This window comes from Colletotrichum paranaense, assembly GCF_030867605.1.
Source record: "Colletotrichum paranaense strain IMI 384185 chromosome Unknown Scaffold_1.1, whole genome shotgun sequence".
Classification (NCBI taxonomy): Eukaryota; Fungi; Ascomycota; class Sordariomycetes; order Glomerellales; family Glomerellaceae; genus Colletotrichum; species Colletotrichum paranaense.
In genome coordinates this window covers 2,807,239-2,829,151 of record NW_026848959.1, presented here as the reverse complement: position 1 = coordinate 2,829,151, position 21,913 = coordinate 2,807,239, and the positions used below count along the sequence as shown (strand labels likewise).

Here is a 21,913-nt window from a genome sequence, read left to right as displayed (position 1 = left end):
CCTTTTTCTTAAAGCGCCAGCAATGGCGAACTTTTCCCACAGACGAACCATGATTGGCAGGATCGGCCTATCTTGGAAATCAGACGTCGGCTACAAACTGCACGCGCAGCCACCTAGTTGGCTTACGGGATCAGTATATTCCGTCCTGGCGCAGAAAAGCTTATGGGGCTGGCAGCTGAGCCTCAGATCTTACGAAGTCGTGGAAGATCTTGACGGCGAATTATTTACAGACATCCGGAATGATGACTGTCCTGCATTGTTCAAACGATTGCATGATCAATCTATGTCACCGTTCGTTCGAGTAGGGAATGGATCAACTTTGCTCGAGGTATGCTTCTTGCTGCTCTCATCCTCCTGATTGAGACGAAGATTCTGACCCGACATTCTTGGCAGTTTGCGTTTCAACAGGGCTCTTTGAGTATAGTCAAAAAGCTACTAGAGTGCGGTCTAGGATCGTGTGTGCTAGAGTCTTCAAGATACAATAGCAGGTGAAGACAACCGTCTCTTTATCTCACTTCAATCCTCTGACAATTGATAGCTATCCATGGGTTATCGACTCGTTGGCATGGCTCTGTAATTTTAAAAGAGTAGGCTGTGGGAGAATACATACAGCGCTTGTCGAACTTTCGAAATATGGCCTGGATGATTTTCTAGAGGGCCCTGAAGTTTTTGACATCTATTTCGAAACGTTCCCAGCGATCGCAGGGTTTCGAATTTTGTTGGAATATGCGGGTCGCCGTCGTTACCAATCTTTTCCATTCAGAAAAAGGCTGCAACATTTCCGGACAATAGTCTGGATGGCCCCAGATGGTCAGTTATCTTTGGATGAGTTATATTTCCTACTGCCAGAGACTAAGAATCTCACCATTGATGATCTCGTGTCATCACGATCAACGGGTTATTGCTCCCTCTTTCACTCATTGGCTTATGGCTTAGTCCGCCAGACTGCTAAGTCGTACGCGATTGACCGAGAACCAATGTCACAGATTCAATGGTGCGGACTTCTCAGAACCTGCCTCCAACTTGACCCCGCTGGTCTTTATCATCTTGAAGAAGCCGAATTCTGCTGTTACGCACCTGTCAGAATTCAAACCCCGTTCTCATTTCTACTTGAATATGCCCCGCATTTTATGATTAATTTTGTATCAAGCGGTCGATGGCCCTCATTTCTCCAACGTATACAGAGGATAATGTCAGTTTGGCTGGATGTTTTGACCTTGAATGGCACTGATCTCTTAGAATATGGCCGCAAAGAAAGACGGCTTTATGATGAAGGCCTGATACTTCAGCATACGTATTACGAACTTTCTCACGTGTCGTATGGGCAACGTCTCCTTGGTATTACTTATGGAAAATCGAAAGATGATTGGAGGTTTTGGTGGGTTGCCGAATATGAGCATTATGTAGGCGACTTTTGGGAAATGGTTCATCAGGTGGATCTGGACGTGAAAGTCCCTGGCAGCTGGGTAGACGAGTGCGATTATGATCATTATAGTCCCTATCGAGAGGAGAGACCAAGAGGGTTATGGTTCCTCGAGGAGCACATGCCGTTGATATGGTCTGAACATCGTGAGGTAAAAGCACCGCTCTGAGTATGAGAATGGAAAACTCCCCGACTTTACTAGCTTAAGGAATCAAAACGAATGAGCCCGAGCTCCGAGTAGAAATCACATGGCACGGCATACACATGAGAGAGCTAAACGATACCATCATTGTCTATTGAGTTCGTGCCTGAACAGGGAGTGACTTGGACCAACACGCAAAATACCGCGGGATTGTAAGCAAGATGCGACGGGCTGAGCGACATATGGGACTGGCAACATTTCTAAGTACAAGTATACACTGACAAATGCAGAGAACACTTCAGCCCAGTTCGCTTCTGCATCACATAGCTCACGCTCTTCTTTTCGTACACTCGACAGCAAAATGATACCCGAGGCTATTGCGATTTTATACAGGGAGTGATTTCTGCATGTAATCGAATCATTGACTAGGTAGATATTGGTGTTTGGTTTCCAACAGTCTCCAGATTCTGTTGGTTGGGTCCTGGACCCGGCCGGTTTGCGGATTCCAAGCCAGCATTGGCTGGCAACCTACCACCCATGTCAAATCATGCAGTTTTGCCGCCGAGGCAGCAGGCCCGTCCCGCTGCATATTAATGACTGCGCCGCAAGACAATGACAGGGTAGGTTTCTTGTATAACTGGTCTCCCTCGCAGCCGTAATGCTTGCACTTAAGAGCTGAGCGCCTGCAGACTGTTACTCCGACCGCTTCGCCGTCGACGTTCGGGAATGCTCGGCCATCGACAGCCATGGAGATCGCAGCAAGCAGTATCGCCTTCGTTCAGGCTGGCGTCGGCACGGGAAAGGCCATCGTCAGAGCCATTCGAATGTGGGAGCAGGTCAAGCAGCTCCCCAACGACCTCAGAGCCCGACTCAAGAGGCTGGAATCCCTCGAGCCCATGCTGCGTCACATCGAATCCGACTTTGCAAAGTACCCGGAACTACGCTTTCACCCAACCGCCCAGCAATGTCTCGCTTATGCGATGGAAGTCGAAGCTACCATGAAGTCTCACGTAGAGAAACTCGAGGGGAAGATCCAGAAGCCTAGCAGCAACTTTAGAAAGCGGGTCAACTCGTTGAAGATCATAACGCTGAAGAAAGAGGAGATTTCCATGCTGGAGAGTGAGCTTGCTTGGGCCATGGAATCTTTGCAGCTTGCCATCACTTACTTCCACATGCAAGTTATATTTCCCCTGTGTCTGCCTGATGATCCACTGATCGTTACTTGAATCAGGGCGAAGAGCGAGATATCTGAGCAGCTTGTGATCAAACAGACCTCGGATCGAATCAGAGAGTATAGCATAGCGTGCCAGGAGGATGTGGTGAAAAAGACGGCGCAAGCTGTCGCCAATATGATCAAGACTCGGGAGGAAGTAGATCCCAAAGTCGTTGACGCAGGGTCTGGAAAGGTGCTTCCTGCGCCCCCAAAGCGAAAACCAACCATGGTCATGAAGTCTGGAGCATTTGGGCGATACTCATTCCAACGCTCCAGGAGCAACGACGGATGGACCGCTTCATTGCAGATACCGTGGTCTCAGTGCGTGAGAGAACTGAGATGGACAGGGTGGCAGTATCGTTTTCACTCTTACAACATCAGATCAGACTCATCTGCAGTCTTTGAAACTGTTAGAAATGGAGATCTAAGGCGGCTGGTAAACCTTTTCAAGACGGGTGAAGCAACCCCATTCGATAGGAACGAATCCGGTAAATCACTTCTATATGTAAGCAATCCGAATGCTTCAAACTTTTCCGCCGGATCTTTGTTGCGAGTGGCTCACGAGAAATTCAGGTAGCGGCTAAATACGAGAGACTTGAGGTCTGCCAAGTCCTCATACAGCAAGGCGTACTTGCCGACGATGAGCGAGAAAGCTACGGCGGGTTCGGCATCCCTATCCATAATCACTTCACTTTGAACTGCAACTAACCATAATTTGGATGTTCTGAAGAACCCCAATAGATGTCATCGTACGATCTCGAACCAATTTCGAACGGAAAGATGATGATGCCAACCACCGGGCCATCGTTTCCCTTTTCCGCAATGCCGCCCAAAGCACCCTCACACTAACCCTCGAACGCCTATTTACCTTCATGGCGGAGTACACGTACGGCGATGAGTACATCCGAGTATACTATTCCAAATTTCTCACCGATTACCAAATGCGCTTCTCTTTGAGCGACCGTCTCGAGGCAGTGAGGCTTGCCGCTTTCATCGTCCGCGAGGATACAACGTATTTAAATCTCCTATCCTCCGATCACACCATCTCACCAAGCGATGTTGAGAAGAGCGATGAATACGGCTTCTCGCTGTTGCATTCCGCAGCAATAGCCACCGGGATAAGACTCGCGGACGAACTGCAGTTTGACCGGCGGATCTTACGGCCGCGCACTTACACATCCGCCTGGAGTGACGTTATCATCAAGACCTTACGAAGCTTGCCCAACACAATGAGCCTATGTCACGTCGAGACTGTCGTCCCGTGGGACTGGTTCGTCGTACCTGTTTGGAAAGCCACTCCCTTAATATCTCTTCTCGGTGGCGCCTTATGCCGAGTATCGCCTCACCTACCTTTGGAAGAATGGGACGATGTCTTCCAAGCTGTACTCAAACAATGGCTCCGAGACCTAGTATCTGCGGGCGTTGATCTACTTACGTACGGGGAGCAAGAATCTGAGACAATGAGGATCACACATCCTGAAGTGAAGGGGGCTTTTGACAGCGATGCCATCAACCTTTCCCGCAAAGTGGTCAGGAACCCGCTACAAGCGTGTAGTGAGCCCGGGTGGATGACGAAGGTGGAAAGAACCTTTGATAGGAGTGATCGATATTGGAAACCAGTGCGGATCATCAGTCTCGACTATGGTCCAGACGTCGATGATTGGAGGGTTCACTGGGTCGTTGAGGTCGAGGCGTTTGCTGGTGAGTTTTGGAGGGTTGTGGAGTCACCTCGGGTCGTTATGCCGGGTAGTTGGATTGACTAAAGAGATCCAACGAGATCTCGATGCATCCACTTGCCACTTTTGATACTCGCATCGATACTCAACGTGCTTCCTCGAAGCTGCAAACCGGATCGATGGCCACTTAGTCGCCGGGAATTTGCCGCGCGGAAAGGCCCGCAGTCGCGGCTGCCGGCCGGGACTTGCTCGGCCCCACCACAACACCCCACTAAGATGCGCAGGCGGACAGGAGCTCACCCCGCGTCTTCGTCATCCTCGTGCACCCCAAGGTTCCAAGCTCCCAAGTCGTCCCAGTGCGGGGCAGATTGGCTCACTTCAACCTCTCCTAGCTCCAGCCTTATCCAAAGACACAAGATCCGGCATCACTCATCAAGCCCGCCAATTATCCGTCTCGATCTCTGCTCTGATTCTCTCGTGCCCTGCTAGCCACGTTAGCTTATCTAAAGCTATGGCGTCCGGAGACACCCGCCCGCCGGGCAAACAGGGAGAGTGGTACTTGGGCGACCCTTCAAGTCTGAGAGAGCAGCTCGATGACTTTCTCTCCGACGTGCCCGATCAGATAGAGGATCATGGCTTGCCTGTCCCTGGCGCTCGAGTCATCATTGCCCCGTGAGTTCAACATCCCGGTCTTTCCTGTCTACGATGGATTGCAATCTACGAGGACATGTTTACTAAAGTGTAATGCCATTATAGCCATGCCGGCTACACATACTCAGGTGCTACGGCAGCCTGGGCGTATAAGGCTCTCGACCTCAGCAAAGCCAAACGCGTATTCCTTCTTGGACCCTCTCATACCTTCTACCTCGCAGGCTGCGCAGTCAGCACATATCAGAACTACGGAACACCATGGGGAGATCTCAAGGTGGACGAGGAAGTCACGGGCCGTCTCATCGACGAGCTCGAAATCCCCGGTATCCCGAGATCCAACGATAGAAAGGAACACTCGCTAGAGATGCACTTGCCGTACCTTTGGGTCCGCCTAGAGCAGACATTCGGTTCGCCCGAGAATTTCCCGCCCGTCGTACCGATCCTCATCGGCGATAACAACAAGGCCGAAGAGAAGGAGGTGGGCAAGTGGCTCGCCGAGTACATCAAGGATCCCGAGAACGCCTTCATCGTCAGCTCCGACTTTTGTCACTGGGGTGGACACTTCGACTACACAATCTACTGTCCAGACGGGACGCTCGATAGCAAGGAGAGGCTCTACGAGTATGGCCCCAAGCCCGACGGACCGCCTATCCACGAGACTATCAAGATGGTGGATGACCTGGCGATCGAGGCCATAAAGACTGGAAAACACAGCAGCTTCTACGACAACCTCAAGCAGACCAAGAACACGGTGTGCGGAAGACACCCGATCGGAGTGACAATGGCGGCGCTCGAAGAGCTGGGCGACCACCGGTTCACGTTCATCCAATACAATCGCAGTACCCTCGTGACGCGACCGAGGGACTCCAGTGTGAGCTATGTTTCCGCCTACGCAGTGGTATGAAGGCATAAGGGCGATTACAGCATCAGTAATGAAGGGAGGGCAAGGGAAGAGGAGAGGGCGTTTTCTGTATCGATTTCATGGCAGTCGGGCGAAGGCTAAGAGGGTTTGGGCGTGACAAGAGGAGTTTTAATGGCTTAGACACGAGTTTCACATCATTTCCCAAAGCAGATGGAAAGATATAAGGCAAAGAAGCTTCTTCAGCTTCTGGTAGCTCTAGAATTGAGATCATTGACAACACCGTCCCAAGTGCCGGAGGTCAAAGACACGGGCCCGGAAGCCAGGTGACCAGATGGCTTCAAGTGCTGGATGAGTAATGCTTGGGGAGGGGGGGGGGACATCAGTAGGTAGGTATGCATAATCCTCGAGGTCTGATGTTGCTGACGAGCAGGCCACGACTGAACTAACGGGCCTGTTGCGGACGAAAGCATGAATCCAAAGCGGACCGAAGAAGCGGAAGGGAGGGCCGCCGTTTGTCTCGATTCCCACTCCCCTTCCACCTCCACCTTCCTTTCCCCCCCGCCCGCTTCGGGATGATGTAGATGCGGATACTGAGATTCCAGCGAGAGAGAGAAAGAGAAGAGGGTCAATCCTGGGGCCGTTCGGTAGCACAGCCCTACGGTCTTCACGGAACCGGCTGGCGGTGCGGCGCTAAGGGAGGCAGAGGCGGTGGATTTGTGGGTGGGTACGGTGTCAGCTTCCGCCCAAAGCGGAACGCATTGCGGATCTTTTGGGCAGCCGTGGCAGCTTGTGTTACTTGCCGTAAGTGCCAACGCAGCGACTCTTCAGGCTAGGTCGGTGTTGCTGCAGGAATGTGAAGGGCTTAAAGCTTCTTATTCAACTTGAGGAGGGGGTTTCTATTCCAAGCTGTCGTTCGGCAAGGTTGCCGAGTGATGTCCAGGTTTGTCTTTGGATATGAACCCCGCGCGATATGGTTATTTGCTTGTGAAGCCAAGAAATGACTGGAAGAAATAATGGCTTTCTGACCTTATGATATTCTGGACGGCCCGTGATGGAGTGAGAAGGATATTCCCCGTTGATGACGGTGAGGAGAGTTTCTTGCGGAAGCCAGATCTCGACTAGACTCTAGTTGGGGGGTTGATCAACCGAAAAAGGACCAAGGGAGGACGGAGGACGGTCATCCTGGGGCTGAAGGTGCTGTAGAATGCGGATTGGCCCAGAGAAAATGAGCCGGCGGCGGGATGGCTTACGGATCGCAGGAGAAGGCTGTGTTGATGGCAACACGATGGGGTTTGCCGAAAAGTGTAAACTAAGTAGATTGCTTGCTTGGGAGGGTTTTCTACAGCTGGGTTCCTTGGCGAGCTGAGTGAGGCTTGTTATTCCCCTCTTTCTCTGTGTCTATAACTCATGGATATCATGTCTCTGTTTGAGGCGGTGGATTGCGTCTTGGCACTTTGCCAAAGTTGTTCTTGCTGGAATTCTCCATAGTAAGCTGTTAGGCAGCTATGTTTTCCCTACTGCTCGCCGATAGTGGTTTTCCTTGATTCCTTGAAGGAATGAGAAGGCTTTGAGGAAAGTGGGCTGGTTGTAAGCTGAACTAACCAGCCTGCTGATAGCCTGATGGCGAGCTTACGGCTTGCATGGAACCGAGTCTAATTGGGGCGAAGGAAGATGAGGCCTTGCCGGGGGGATGGTGCAGCTTTGGGTTGAGTGAGTGTTCCTGACACGATTACACGCCGCAGATCCGCAAGCAAAAATGAGGTGAATGAGTACCTAGCCCGAGGCAGTCCGAAGCCCGTTTTCCTTTCTCCCTCGCTAGGCGAGACTAGACAGCTCAGCCGTAGACAGGAAGGGGAGAGGGAGGGGAAAGAGGCTTGCAGTTGCATGTGTTAGTTTCGCGCTTCCGAGACCGTAAGCTGAGAAGCGAGCGAGCGGGGTGGTGTTGAAAGTGGCCGGAAGGATCGATAATTCCCTAGAGTTGATGGGCGATGGGATGATTGGGGAGCTTGTATGGATTGGTTGTTTAAGAGGCTGAAGTCCCCGTTTACCGGTTCGCGGTCGTGGTCGTGAACGTTTCCTCGCAATTTTCCAATTCTATTGCTCGGTGTTGCTTGTTTTTGATACCTTATCATTCGTAGGAAAGGCGCATCGACCTCCTCACAGGCGTCATCGCACCAAAAAAGTACCTAGACACCACTAAACTCGATCATCGGCGTCATTGCTTCGACCAGCCAGACTCGATTGCCTGTGACCCTAGCGACAGGTTCAGAACGGCTGCTGTGGAATTGATCGGCATTGCTGCTCCAGCAGGTTTATTCGACTGCAACCCACAAGAAAATCCCGTGTTCGCGAAGACTGAACAGAAAAAGCGGGAAAACGAGAAACGGGAAGACGGCAGCGAAAGAAACACGAGGTGTCCGGTTCCCAAACGAGTGGAGAGATCTGGATCGTCGAACGATTGATTGGCATTTCGCAACCTTTGCGCTGCAACCTCACAAACTGACGTCGCCACGCACGACGAAGAGCAGCGACTGTGAGATTTAGCTACAGTAGCTAAGCCTACCGCTACCCATCTGGCTTCGGCTGCTTCTATTCTTACCAGCCAACGAAACGCCGTCGAGCTGGGTGCAGTTGAAACCACTGCCACCACCACTATCAAGAGAAAGAGGAGACAAGACACACATTTGTGTGGACTCTCTTGAACTTTGAGGGAACCATTTCGATTGGCTCACGATTCCCGTCGTCAACATACCTGTCGACCTCTTCGCCTTCGACACCTCCATCGTAATCGCCTCTGAACGGGTCGTCACAAGCCACCAGGACGAGGCCCGCCGCATCATCAGAAGAGGCAGCCCTCTTCACTAAATTCAAGGTTAGCCTTTTTTGAAGAGTCCCGACAGTGGCACGAACGGACAGTCAGCGACACTTTGCAAGCATTAGGGAGCAAGTTGCACGTTGGAAGCCAATTCCAGAATAAGAAGGGTGAAAAAAGGAGGTATTGCTTCAGTCAGCAGCACCGACCGGCCAGCGAACACTTGATCGAAGCATCCATCGAGCCAATACCACCAACATCAGACAATCTTGAAGAAAGTCGCATTAATTTTAGGACGCCGGCATTGGACCATCTCCCGCCAGCGCCTCAAGTTTATTCGCCTCCATTCATCGCCCGCCGCTTGTTACAGTTACAGCGCACCCGAAGAAGAGAAGGCAAAAGTCCAAGCTTCAGGGTCCAGTCCTCGACACTCCTCGACCAATCACCTGCCGCTGACCGCACCCGCCTGAGTCGAGACAGCCCAGGCTCACTCACATTCTCACATTCTCACACGCCATTGAGGTAGTCTCACACAGCCCTGAAAACAGCGTTTTTTTTCAGGTTTTCTCACCTCACCAGTGTCACCACAGCCAACAGTGGGTGAGAGAGAGTGACAGACAACGACGTCCCCCCCCTTTCCCTCGCGTTGCATCGTCGGCCCCTGCCTCGATTGGGACCTTTTTCGTCGCATGCAGGTACCTCGCCAAGCCCGCCCTTCCACAAATACACTCACACTCAAATCTCATTCTCACTCTCACTCTCATCGCTCACTCATTCTTTCGGAAGAGTGTATATTGTAGCTTACTCATCCGACTCTGAGACGACGACGCCGTTGACGAACGAGGAAATTATAATCTCACAGACACACACTCACCCCAGGCGAGAAAAACACTAAAAAAGGAACGGCCCTTTCGTCAACCCAGTTTAAATAAAAAAACAACTGAGCACACTCACGCACACAAGCTCTCTACTCCATAGTGTGGTTGTTGCCAATAAGCCGGGGCCCCTCCAATCATCTCTCCTACTGGAGCCAGAAAGCTACCTAAACGGCGATCGTTCCGCAAGCCAGGGGCACCCCAAGCAGCGCGCCCCCGTTCCGAACAGACAATTCGAATTTCTGCTACAAAGAAGCGCTTCAAGCCACACGCTTAACGCCCACGTTCCTGCATCCAAGGCCCTGTGCAATTGTGGATTGTGGCCCATTCGCCTCGTCTCGCTTCATCGCCCCCCAGTCGACGACCATTGACCCAGAAAAAACGAGCCTGAGACTTCTGTCGTCCAAGCCTGAGAGCGACTCTGTGTGAAAGTCGTACCTGGACCTGGACTTGGACCTGGACCACACCGTCACTTTCGACGCTACAACCACAACGCCAATTCATCTCATCCGCCGCCGCCCCCCCTTCTTCTCCTTCGCCCTTTCTACCCGTACTCAACTTGCTTCTTTTTCTGCCACAATCAACAAAACATCAAATCAAAAGGCCTTACACATCTTCCTACCTACCAAAGCCATCGCGCGCGAGACCACGACGACGTTCATCCAACAAAGCAATACTACAATACATTGCATTCGCCCCTGAGCGTCTACCAACCTCGCATCATCGTCGCGCAAGGAAGAAGCCTTCGCGCTTCGCAGAAGCAACATGAGTGTCAGTGTTTCACCCCAACCCTCGCACTTCCGGTGTTTCGCCCGCCCGTCCTCGCCTTGTTCAACCCTCACTCTGCACGCTGCCCTGCCCTACCAACGTTGCATTACGTCCTGTCGTCCTCTTGTCAATCGCACGTTGCTGCGTTGCCCTTCCCTTCTCGAAGTCGAGAAAGTCCACCCGTTCCCGATCCCGTTCCCGTTGCCTTGTCCGCACACTCTTCGCGAAGCCGCAACATCGTAAACTTTGACTTCCTGCGATCACCAACCTTCTTTGCACATCATCATACTTGCTTCAGCCTGGTTGCGTTGCATTTGCCCATTTCGACTGCTCTTCCTTGTTGACGATTGACGTCTTTCTTTTTACCCTTTCATCCATCCTACCTCCCCTAACCTAATTGACCCGACCGTTCTTCCTGCCACCGATATTCGTCGAAGAAAACTAACATAATGGCGCAGTACGGGTATGTTTCTCTCTCCCATGGAGCCGACGGGACACACGACGACGAGTACGACCTCTCCGAACGCGGAATACTGACAGACGAGCATAGATACGGTGGTCGTCAAAACCCCTTTGACCAGCGGGACGATGGTCCCGGTGGAGGATACGGAGGAGGAGCTCCTGCCAGAGGTCCTCCTCAGCAGGGCTTCGGCTCGGGACCTTCTCCCTACGGCGGTGGTGGAAACAGAGGATACAACCAGGGACCAGCTATGGGTAGGGACCAATATGGTACGACCTGACCGCGACGGTCGTACGCGCTCTTTTGCTGACATTTGTCTGTCCGACCAGGCGCCAACGTCGAGATGGAATCCCTCGCCCAGAACGCCAGCGGCTTCGGCCAGTCATCGGATCCTAACGCCATCCTGAATGAGTGCCGATCCATCGACCAAGGAATCGACGAGATTGAGGCCAACCTGAACCAGCTGCGCATGCTGCAGGAGCGTACCCTGACCGATGCCGACACATCAGCAAACTCATCGACGGTCCGCCAGCTCGACGCCCTCTCCTCCGAGACGATGACCCTGTACCGCGGCCTTACCGATCGCGTGCGCCAAGTCAAGTCCTCGCCCGATGGCCAGTCTGCCCGAAACTCGCCGCAGGTCGGCCGTATTGATCGCCGCCTGAAGGGTGCTATCCAGCAGTACCAGCAGGTCGAGTCGGCTTTCCGCAAGCGCACCCAGGACCAGATGGCCCGCCAGTACCGCATCGTTCGCCCTGATGCCGACGAGCGAGAGGTTCGCGAGGCGGTTGAGGATGCTGGTGCCGGTGCCCAGATCTTCCAGCAGGCCGTGATGCAGAGCGGTCGCCAGGCCCAGGCCAACGCCGTGCTCAACGCCGTGCAAGATCGCCAAGCCGCCCTGCTGAAGATCGAGCAACAGCTGAACGAGCTCGCACAGCTGTTCCAGGATATGGACACATTGATTGTGCAGCAAGAAGCCGCCGTTACGCAGATCGAGCAGAAGGGCGAGGAGGTCGTTGAGAACCTTGATAAGGGCAACCAAGAAATCGGAACTGCAATTACCACCGCCAAGGCAACCAAGAGGAAGAAGTGGTGGTGCCTGGGTATCTGTGGTAAGTCTACGTTTGCTGTGGAGTGGTCGGGATATCTTGCTAATTGTCTACAGTCCTTATTATCATTATCATCGCTGTCATCGTTGCCATTTACTTCGCTATTATCAAGCCCGGTCAGGCTGCTCCGGCTCCCGCCACCACCGCCCGCGCGAAGCGCAACATTGGCATGCTCGAGCTGCCCGACTTCTCGAACACGGTCCCTGTCGATACTGGCGCCGCGCACCCTCAGATTCTGAAGACGACGAGCCGCATCATGCGCCGCATGGTTCAGCAGGGAGCTACCTGGGAGCCGACCGCCACTGTACAAGACTCCGCCGTCGTCGCCCGCTTCGGCGGCAAGGTCGACATGCCTGCTGTCCGCAACTAGACGGCCCATCGTATTATTCCCGACTCTGTACAAAATACTCATCATACCATACCGCCTTTATCCACCGCCTCATAACACACTTGAGGCTTCTCCAACACCACCAGTATACCGTCCCTCCGACTCGACGTCTGGATTGATTTCTCACTACCATTACCCATTAAGAGCTTCTCGCCGCTTTTTATAGACGGACGGATTATATGGAAGGTTAATTTCATATCTCTTTTTGCTGCTGGGTAAGGGGCAAACCAAACACGAAAAATGAGGGGAAAAGAGTCCTGTGGAGCCCAAAGCTAAAAAGGACCACAAACTTATCTCGTAGGGTGTTTTTGTATACCCATAACCAGACTTTCTTTACTTGTTCAACCAAAACCATCCGTGCTTCCTCTTTTCTTGTGTTGCGTCTTGGATTCGAAAGGTTCTCCTTTTTTTCGGATTCTTCGAGAGGAGGCAAAAACTATCGAACACACTTGTGCGGGCGTTTTCTAGCTAGCTTACCTTTTGCCTGCGACTCTGATCGTTGTGTGCTCCTTTTTTACAGTTTTATTTGTTGCATCAGGGGCGTTGGCATGAGTGGTTCGTAAATATAGTCACCTTTTCAAACTTGACGCTTTTAATACTTGAGTATTTAGTGATGTCTTCACGGGATGTCGTTGTCGTAGTTCCGCAAAACTGTGGTCAACTATGAGTGTGCTATTTGTGAGGTTGCCCGTATGTACGAGCTGAATGAGGGTTTGATGCCCTTCTCAAGATGAGTCACAGCGACGGAGCATCCGAGTTATGTGCACTTTCCAGAGGGCTTTTGTATTAATTCTCGGTTTTCTTGTCGCTAATGAGACACATGTGCTTGGGACGAAGTCATTTGACGTGCTCATGATCCTCGATACGCGAACACTGTATACGAGGCAAGAAAAACCAGCTTTATGATTCCAGTTGTATCTGAACTAGACTATTGTTCCAACTTCCTCCACCTACCGTTATGTTCATTAGCGTTTGGGATCGAATAGATGAGTGGCTTTTGTCTTCTTACTTATTTTCTCAGTACTAATATTTTCAACGCTTTTTCAAATTTCATGCCTCCATACCGAGAACCCAAATCGAGTCCATTACCTAGCCCTTGGTCTTCACTGGAAACAAGCCTTTTTTGAAAGCCTTCACTGCTGAAGAAGGGGGCCCAAGGGCATTCATGTACAACCAGCGAGTCTCCGTCTTATTTTTAAGAAGATTACAAAGGCACACGCTCTTTAAATGGCTCTTTGATTGAACCACAGAACACAAATACAAAATCTTCCAACTGTTGGTCCAACGCCGCTCGGTCAAGCTAATAAATTCGACAGCCCTCGACTCGAAGAAGTTTAGAAGGCGAGTGGAGGTTGGCGGCCCGGTGGGATAGTTTACAAAATGGCTTGCGCTGACTGGTCGACACTCGTCTCTGTTAGCCTGTGCGTGGTCTCTAAAGACAAACCGTAGCTAGCGCAGAACTAGGTGTATTTGTTCCTCCATAGTCAGAATAATTACCTCCAGAGTTGTTTGGTAATCCGTAGAGGTATCCGTAGTCCCTGCCAATTTTCACGCCGCGCGGGTATTGTGTAAGTATTCAGGGCGTGCATTGGCTGGAGATCCTTTGGGTTCATCATGTTTTCGAAGTGTAAGTCAAGTGAGCTGCTGTGATGCCGTAGTCGATGAAGGCTGTCCTCGACGCTCCACGCACCAGCAAGAGATGCCCGGATTGATTTCTCATTGACCAGGGCTACATGGGAAGTTTCTGAACACAGAGACGTACTCTGTAGTCAAATGACTTGGAACTTGAGACGATGGGGGTTTTTTTTGCCGTGAGTACAAGTAAGTGTACTACCTACTCAATCTGCGGTACGTATGAGATATCCCTTGTGATCTAGGTTTTACCTTAAGTCTTTGTAGCGTATAACGTTAGTTTCCCATCAAGTTGTCGTCCTTAGTCAACAATGGGATGGGGATAGGTCATGTTTCCGGAAACCCCAAAGAAAGTCCCGTAATTTCTCAATAACAATTATGGACTGTCGCATAACCGAGTTCAACTTTTTAGACGTTGGCACTCAAAAGACGCTGGCCCATAAAAACACATTCTTAGACATTGCGTCACGCGCGCGGTTGCTTCGCCACGACTTGTAAGCCTCTACTTCCCTTGAAGAGATCTGGAGGCCATGGAAACACTGCAATATTGTTCACTAGACACTGAACATAGAGATTATCTAATAGCTAGATCCGTAATAGCCAAGCCACTTTTGTCAACTCTACTGTACCAGCCTACCTCGTAGACACGCCAAGACCAGAGCGCGAAGCTCACGGCTGAATGGCATGTTTATGTTGCGAGGATACGTGATAGGGGTCACAATGTACGTTCACGCTAGAGACATATTGTCCCGTAATTACCTGGATTTCAAAGCAAAGTTGGTTCCTCTTTACTGGATTACAATCTGCTTACAAACTTGAACAAATTGCCAAGAGTTGAAGCTATCGTGACTTGTAGGCCTGTAAGTTGCAAAGAAGGCTTCAAGTTATAGGCTCCATGATTCTCGCATCTCGGAAGTTTCATTCTTCAGACCAACACCTTCACCGTCAGTCTACAGTTCATCTCATCTCTCACCACATCTTCCTTCTCTCTATCCATAATCAAACTCCTATCTCAACCTCAATCTCATCGCCCAACATGCTCTTCACCAAGCTCTCCGCCCTCACAGCCCTCCAGCTCCTCTCCCTCCCCGGTGCCCAAGCCCAAACCAACAACAACGTTTCCGCGCCCACCACCACCGTCCCATTTCCACCTGCGACCCAGGTTACCCCGTCTCCTCCGCCGAGCAATCCATAATCTTGACAAACTTCCTCCGCAGATTCTATCTCGAAAAGGACGTCTACCGCGCCGGGCGCGAACACATCCTGCCCAACGCAATCAACCACAACCCCAACGTCAACGGCGACCGCGACGCCAGCCTGGCCTGGGTTGCACCCCTCATTGCCGAGTGGAATGTGACTATTACCAACACCGGGTTCGCGGATAGCGTCGGGTGGAGCCATGTTAAGGTTGAGGGCCCCGGGATGGGGCGGTATACTGTTGCTGTTGATATCTGGCGGTTCGAGGGGGGGTGTGCTGCTGAGCATTGGGATGCGTTGCAGTTTGCGCCGCCGGCGAATAGGACGAACCCGTTGGAGTTGATTTGAGGTTGCCTGGCTGAGATGGCTGAGGCGGATGTGCCCAAGAACTAGAGGTTTGGCAGACTAGACTGTGTTCACGGCGAGATGGAATCCACATAGCTTGGTATTCGCACATAAGGCTAAGTCATAGGTATCAGAGGAGCAGACAATATACTGGTAATAAATGGAGTATCCGCTGTCTTCATAAAATCACCAAAGAGACTGATCCTAGGGAATCAGATCGTTACCAGCAGACGTCGCTGACTTGTGTCTAGAGCATTGAACTGATGTTTATAACATTGGTGACAAAATATCCGGGCTCCAATCACATAGTCGGAGCCGAGTAACTGATTGTGTCGGTAAGGTGGGTTGGAGGGCTGGGGAAGTGCCACCTTCTACTCCAGCACTACGTCTACAATTCAACGTGTTCCTAGGGGGGGTTTACCAAGACCTCAGCAATATGAAAATAGAAGACGGCTTGCATGTCGGTAACTCTGGGCCAATCGGAGCTTGCTCGTTGAATTTAATTTTGATGTTCACTTGGCTACATGTCTCTAATTCCTTATACTACTTACCTAGACAAGCAGTTGGGGCTCTAGCCTTTGGCTCTCGAGCAGACCATCATAGCCAACTAGTTCCGGATATCCTACAATTTGGGCATCGCTAAGTCGACTATACAATTATGATACTTCGCTGAAAACAGACTCAATTCATTCAGCCGCGACAAAGCTTTTATATAGTACAGGTCTTCGAAGCTGTCCTGTTCCGAATCGTCAACGTCATTGCGAATGCCTCGTACTCTGTCGGGTGTAAGCGACACCATTGAAGAAAGCCGGTGGGATACCTCCAATTAAGTGCCGACCCAACGTCACACTGGGCAATCTTATATGCTGAACTCTATTCTAGCAAAGGAGTCTTTATGGACGTCCGAGGCAGCCGGTGAAGATGTAGTACTTAAAAGCTTCTCGCCGTAGTCGCACAAACTGTAAACACATGTGAGCGATCAACACTGTCTCACGTAATCTTCCTCGTCGCATACATACACACACAACATTTGATTCGTGGTCATGCTGAATAGCTCTTACTCGATGCAGCAGTTCACCAGGGCCCTATTGGGCGGCCTCTTATCAATCTCCCCCCTCGCAGTAGAAGGCTACTCGTGCTCCTCGCCCGCCGAAGCATGCCTGATCCTCGCCTCCACGCTGCCGCCTGAAGTGTTCACGGCACCGAACACGACAGACTATCAGTCGGTTCGGGACGGCTACTGGAGCCAAACCGCCGGAGGCCTGAGCCCGGCCTGCATCACACGTCCTAGGACCACCGAGGAGGTGGCGTCCATCGTCAAAGTGTTCTCGACCTGCGGCAACGATGTCCGACTCGCCATCAAGAGCGGCGGCCACGGCTCGTCCCCGGGTTGGTCCAGCACCGACGGTGGCGTCCTCGTCGCCATGGACGCCATCAGCGAGACCCAAAACGTAGCAGACAAGGGCTACGCTCTCGTCGGCTCCGGAGCCCGCTGGGTCGACGTGTACAAGACTCTCGAACCCCAAGGCGTGACCGTCATCGGGGGCCGCTTCGCATCCATTGGCGTCGGCGGCCTGCTCCTCGGCGGCGGCATGAGCTACTTCAGCGGACTCCACGGCATGGCGTGCGACAACGTGCTCAACTACGAGGTCGTCCTCGCCGACGGCACGGTCGTCAACGCCAACATGACCTCCGAGCCGGACCTCTTCCGCGCCCTCAAGGGCGGCGGGAACCAGTTCGGCATCGTCACGCGCTTCAGCCTCAAGACCTACCCGCACGCCAACCAGGTCTGGGCCGGCATCCTGACCTTCTCTCTCGACAAGGCCAAGGAAGTCTTTGCCGCCACGCAAGCCTTCAGCGCCAAATACGACCCCCAATCGCACATCTACCTCAGCATGGGAGGCGGCGCGAACCCGCAGCTGGACTTCCTCAACGTCTACGTATTCTACAACGCCTCCTCGCCGCCCGCGGGCGACGCCAGCCCCTTTGCGGGCTTCTACGCCGCCAAACCCACGGCAGACAGCACCGCCACGCAGAACTTTTCCGCCCTCATCACGTCCAACAACAATGGCAACCTACCGCTCAAGCGCTGGCTCATTGGCGGCCACACGTTTCCCAACCTCCAGGGGCAGCAGGGCGCGGATCTCTACCTGCAGCAGTGGCAGAACTTCCGCGACAAAGCCAACGCCACGGCAGCGGGCGACCAGGCGCGCATATTCTCCATGGCACTGGTTCCCGTCCCCGCGGCCGTCACGCGCGCCGGCAATCGTGTGGCTTCCGGCGGCGGCGTCAAGAACGTGATGGGGCTCGATGCGGACGCCGGGGACGCCGCGTGGGTTGACTACACGCTCGCCTGGGCGGAGGCCAAAGACGACGAGAGGATGTTTGGGTTCGTCGAGGGTATCAGTGCGGACGGTGACCGGCTGGCGACGTCTTTCGCGCCGGGGGTGAGGAGCTCGAATGCTGTTGAGGGGGAATGGGCGGTGTCTGCGGAGAAGGCGGCGTTTTATAGGACGAATCCGCGGTATATGAATTATGCGCTTTTGAACCAGCCTGTGCAGGCGAGTTATGGCGAGGAGAATGGGCGGTTTTTGCGGGAGGTGCAGAGGCGGTATGATCCTACTGGGTTGTGGAGGAGGGATGGTGGGTTTCTCTGGGAGTAGGTAGCTCTTGAGCTACTGATAGCCAAGACCCGAGGTATCGATGATAGGTACTGAAGCATATTGAAAAGTCGAACAAACGAGCATTCATCAATTCAAAGACCATTGTGTATAGTGAAGGCCTCAAAACAAGAGAGGTCGAGCTAGACTTCTGGGTTTGGGAGGGAGAAAGAGGGATCAAACCTCTGGATCCTATGCATTATTCACCTCAACGTGCATTGTTCTATCACTTTGGCTTTATCCTAGACCTTTAATCCCTCACTACTAGTCACACTCTCGCGTTAGAGGCTCTGTGGCTAATACAGAGACGACGAACAGCAATGCGTTACAGTGAGGGCTGAGTGCGATGGTGCTTAACCTTGGCCACCGATACTGTACAGCAGGCAAAAAGATGCCCTTCCCAAATATCACTGGTGTGATGAAGAACAATTCGCAGGAGGAGTCAGCACCAGACATGAAAGAAGGTCGCATAACAGCCATGAGACTTTGGAAAGGCTGCTAGTCTTTGCTACATTTATTTATAGCTGCTTCTGCTGCTGATGGTCACGTTGCCGTCGTCTTGGCTCGACCCAACATTCAAACATATGCCAACAGCCATGCGCCGCTTGCTCTTAGGAGAATCTCCGTCAGTGTAAGCAGCTAACGAGTCAATGTCGCATGTGTCTGGCAAGCTTTCCAAAAAGAAGAATCTCAAAGTATCGATGGCCATCATGAGTCGCTTTTTTATATAGACCAGGAGCACAACTTACCCATAGATGCGTTCCTTGCTTTCTGGCTAGCTGACGCTTCAACTGCGCTTTCCACTTTTCCTTCATCACAATCGTGTTGATATTCAAACTGAAGTGATTACGCATGGACTTGATCAGGAAGCAGCTGGAAAATAGGGAGAGTGGAGGAATACCGGTGCCTCTAGAAAGTCCATTGCGGTATCAATTGGACAAGAACATGTGTAACATGGTTTCACTTTCAATTATATATCTTGTATTCGGTCCGCCTGTCAAGGGCATATTGCAAGCTATGGTCGCTTCAGTCTCAAAAGTGGAGCATATTTGCTGCCATCAGAAGGTAGTTGGTAGAGAAAAGCACATGGACTCCAGATTCCCATCATGATTCGTGACTCGTGAATCGTACAAAGGTAAAACAACTCAACCGCCGTCGCCTCAGTCTGAGCTGACAGTAGGCCAGTCTACTGTCTTTCTCTGTAGCCCATCAGCATTCATGATCGGGGCTCGTATGCTAACGGCTCTTACCTTTAAACCTTGATATTACAAGTCTCGACTTCTCCATGGACCATGTCGGAGGCCCAATTGTGTAACTAGTAAATGGCCCAAATTCGATCAAAAGATGCACAGATGACAGCATCACTCCTCGGCCGGTTCAACCTCAGCATCGGAAGGCCTTGTCTCGCGCGCCTTCTCAGCGCGACCTTCGCCAGCCTTGACGACCCGCCGAAGGACGCTCATCTTGCGCTCGAAATCCTCTAGCAGTGGTCCGTACTCCTCGCTCCCAGACTTGGCCACGCCGCTATTAGAGCTGGGCAAGCTCTCGGCACGATCCTTCTCCTTGTCAGCCATCATTGTTGCGCCCTCGCTTTCGACGCCCTCAATCTTGAGCACCAGTCCGCCCTCCTTCTCGCCCTCCTGACGAGATATGCTGGCGTCGGTCACGGCAAAGTCTGCGCTAAGGCTAGCGACGGAGGAAACCTTCCATTGGCCGTCTTCACCTGGAACGACATCGAGAAGGACGGCTCGGTTCGGGTTCGGGTTCGGGTTCTTCCCGGGCCCGGATTTGGAGGTCGAGGCCGAGGGGGTCGAGATTTGGTTCGAGGAGTGATGAGCTGCGAGGGCGGTTGTGAGGGTATCCGGGTCATCGTCTAGGAAGATGTACTTGACGGTCGGGTGATGGGTGGTGTTGGCCGTGGAGTTGGAGACGAGGGTAAAGAAACCGGCGGGATCGAGCTTGGGCAGAGTGGCTTCGTCGACGGCCTCGTTCTCAGCTGCGTCATCTGCTTCCAACGTGGGGACGATGGCCGTTGTTGTATCGGCGCCAAGTTTGTTGTCGGATGGTGAGCCGGCAAGGGCGGCCTTCTGGCCTTGTGAGAAGGACGAAGACAAAGGCGCCTGGGCGGGCTGTTCGGCCTCGGGGCGCGGGGACGTCGGGACGTCGGCCATCGTCAGACGGTATAGTTCCTCCGTGGTCGCGTGATCCTTTCGAGGGGGAATGTATTCCCAGGGTGGTCGGGGTCGGCGAGGCGGGCGGCGGGGAGTTGAGGTGTTGGTATCGACAGTGTCCCTCGCGTCGCGCTGACTGTCATCTTTTCCTGGGATAGTATGGGAGCTGCGGTCGGAGGTGGTCTCGAAGATGAGCTGCAGGGTGGCACGGGAGCTAGCTGGATAGCTGTTGGGCGCCATGGTGGAGCGGTTCCAGGCTGCTGGGGACGGCTTATCGCTATCGCCACGTGACAGCGGGGTGCCTGATCTGGCATGTGATTGCGAACCTCCAACTTTGAACATCAGTTCAACAAGTAGAGGTATAAGATCCGGAAACTGCATTGCCCTCAACAGTGATCTCGTGTCAGAGACATATATAGGAGAATATTCTACGACAATTCATGATCCTCTGACTTCTTCTTCGCATGCACAGTCAAGCTAAGGCCATGCTTTTCTCACCTCAGGCGTTGGTCTCAGGTCAATGGAATGAGACGTGATTGTTGAAAGCGTCTTTGCTTGTCACTGCCACTAACACTATAATATTGATCAATCTTGATCCGAAGAATTCTGAACCCTAAGTGGGAATCTTTTTCTTTGGCTCGCGATGGGGAGGCTGACAGGACCAGAAAGTTTGTCCGCCAGTCCAAAAGAGCCTTCGTAAGGGTCTTGGGTATCGCTAAAAACAGTTCGCCAAACGCCAACCATGTCAAATCATTTCCATGAGAAACCCCTAGCTCTCATTTGTCTCATTCTTTGGATCAGTGAACTCGAATTCTAGCATATGTTAGTTGGGTGTTGAGTCAAAGAGAATTTTGTCAAACATATGAGATGAAACTTACTTTGACGGCACATTGGGCATTGGCCCTTTGCTGAGTCCTGCTTGATCCACTCCAGGATACAATGCTTTGAGTTATGTCAGCATAGGCATTACGGTGATAAGCAAAGACAAACACTTACCATATGGAAGTTGTGACCACACTTGCCAGACACTAGTTGTTATTAGTTACGCAATGGTGTTATGGGAGGTTGGAAAGAACATACGGATGCTGCAGTCATCGCCAGGGTATTTGCAGGTTGGACATGTGCCGTCAAAGTGGACTTGGCAGATACCACAGACATCGTCTTCTGGGATATCCCACCGCCACGTCGCGACGGTGTTCCACCGGGTGATCTTGACCTTCATGAGGGATGTTGTTGTCGCTAGGGTTTGATATCTGCGGAATATGATTTGTTTGTCGTCAGTGTTTTCAGACAAACACTGTTGCGAGAAAGAGTGATATGCTTGAATGAGACCCTCTGTTTCTTTGCATGAAGTGGTAATCTCGTTGTCGTGATTTTAGCCCTGGGGCTTTTGTTTGTTGGAGTTGGGAAGGCGGGACCACGGCGGACTGGCAACTGCCCATGGAAGGTGGGACTTGTGAAAACTGCGGGGCAAAAGGGCCCTGTAGCCAGTCAATCATGTCAGAACCAGATGGCGACATGGCCCAAGC

At 52.2% G+C, this 21,913-nt stretch overlaps 7 protein-coding genes across 7 annotated transcripts; 5 read left to right on the top strand and 2 right to left on the bottom strand.

Moving 5' to 3' along the window:
• Positions 1-599: 599 nt before the first annotated feature.
• CPAR01_00997 (uncharacterized protein) lies at positions 600-1,592 on the top strand (the record flags this gene model as incomplete). Its single annotated transcript, XM_060485287.1, has 1 exon — positions 600-1,592. A coding segment is annotated over one exon (993 nt), but the record flags the coding sequence as incomplete, so codon positions are not given.
• Positions 1,593-2,311: 719 nt separating this feature from the next.
• Positions 2,312-6,009, top strand: CPAR01_00996 (uncharacterized protein; the record flags this gene model as incomplete). Its single annotated transcript, XM_060485286.1, has 7 exons — positions 2,312-2,757; positions 2,797-3,099; positions 3,160-3,283; positions 3,352-3,440; positions 3,509-4,479; positions 4,739-5,126; positions 5,211-6,009. 7 exons carry the CDS (start codon positions 2,312-2,314, stop codon positions 6,007-6,009), a joined length of 3,120 nt encoding a protein of 1,039 aa, XP_060356143.1.
• Positions 6,010-10,871: 4,862 nt separating this feature from the next.
• Positions 10,872-12,361, top strand: CPAR01_00995 (SNARE domain-containing protein; the record flags this gene model as incomplete). The annotated part of the gene is made up of 3 exons (XM_060485285.1): positions 10,872-11,151; positions 11,212-11,994; positions 12,048-12,361. The coding sequence occupies 3 exons, from the start codon at positions 10,872-10,874 to the stop codon at positions 12,359-12,361; spliced, it is 1,377 nt and encodes a 458-aa protein (XP_060356142.1).
• A 2,686-nt stretch (positions 12,362-15,047) lies between these two features.
• On the top strand, positions 15,048-15,556 carry CPAR01_00994 (uncharacterized protein; the record flags this gene model as incomplete). Its single annotated transcript, XM_060485284.1, has 2 exons — positions 15,048-15,181; positions 15,229-15,556. 2 exons carry the CDS (start codon positions 15,048-15,050, stop codon positions 15,554-15,556), a joined length of 462 nt encoding a protein of 153 aa, XP_060356141.1.
• A 1,040-nt stretch (positions 15,557-16,596) lies between these two features.
• CPAR01_00993 (uncharacterized protein) lies at positions 16,597-18,216 on the top strand (the record flags this gene model as incomplete). Its single annotated transcript, XM_060485283.1, has 1 exon — positions 16,597-18,216. One exon carries the CDS (start codon positions 16,597-16,599, stop codon positions 18,214-18,216), a length of 1,620 nt encoding a protein of 539 aa, XP_060356140.1.
• Positions 18,217-19,574: 1,358 nt separating this feature from the next.
• Positions 19,575-20,624, bottom strand: CPAR01_00992 (uncharacterized protein; the record flags this gene model as incomplete). Its single annotated transcript, XM_060485282.1, has 1 exon — positions 19,575-20,624. The coding sequence occupies one exon, from the start codon at positions 20,622-20,624 to the stop codon at positions 19,575-19,577; it is 1,050 nt and encodes a 349-aa protein (XP_060356139.1).
• A 529-nt stretch (positions 20,625-21,153) lies between these two features.
• On the bottom strand, positions 21,154-21,606 carry CPAR01_00991 (uncharacterized protein; the record flags this gene model as incomplete). The annotated part of the gene is made up of 4 exons (XM_060485281.1): positions 21,154-21,197; positions 21,263-21,326; positions 21,381-21,412; positions 21,465-21,606. 4 exons carry the CDS (start codon positions 21,604-21,606, stop codon positions 21,154-21,156), a joined length of 282 nt encoding a protein of 93 aa, XP_060356138.1.
• Positions 21,607-21,913: the final 307 nt, after the last annotated feature.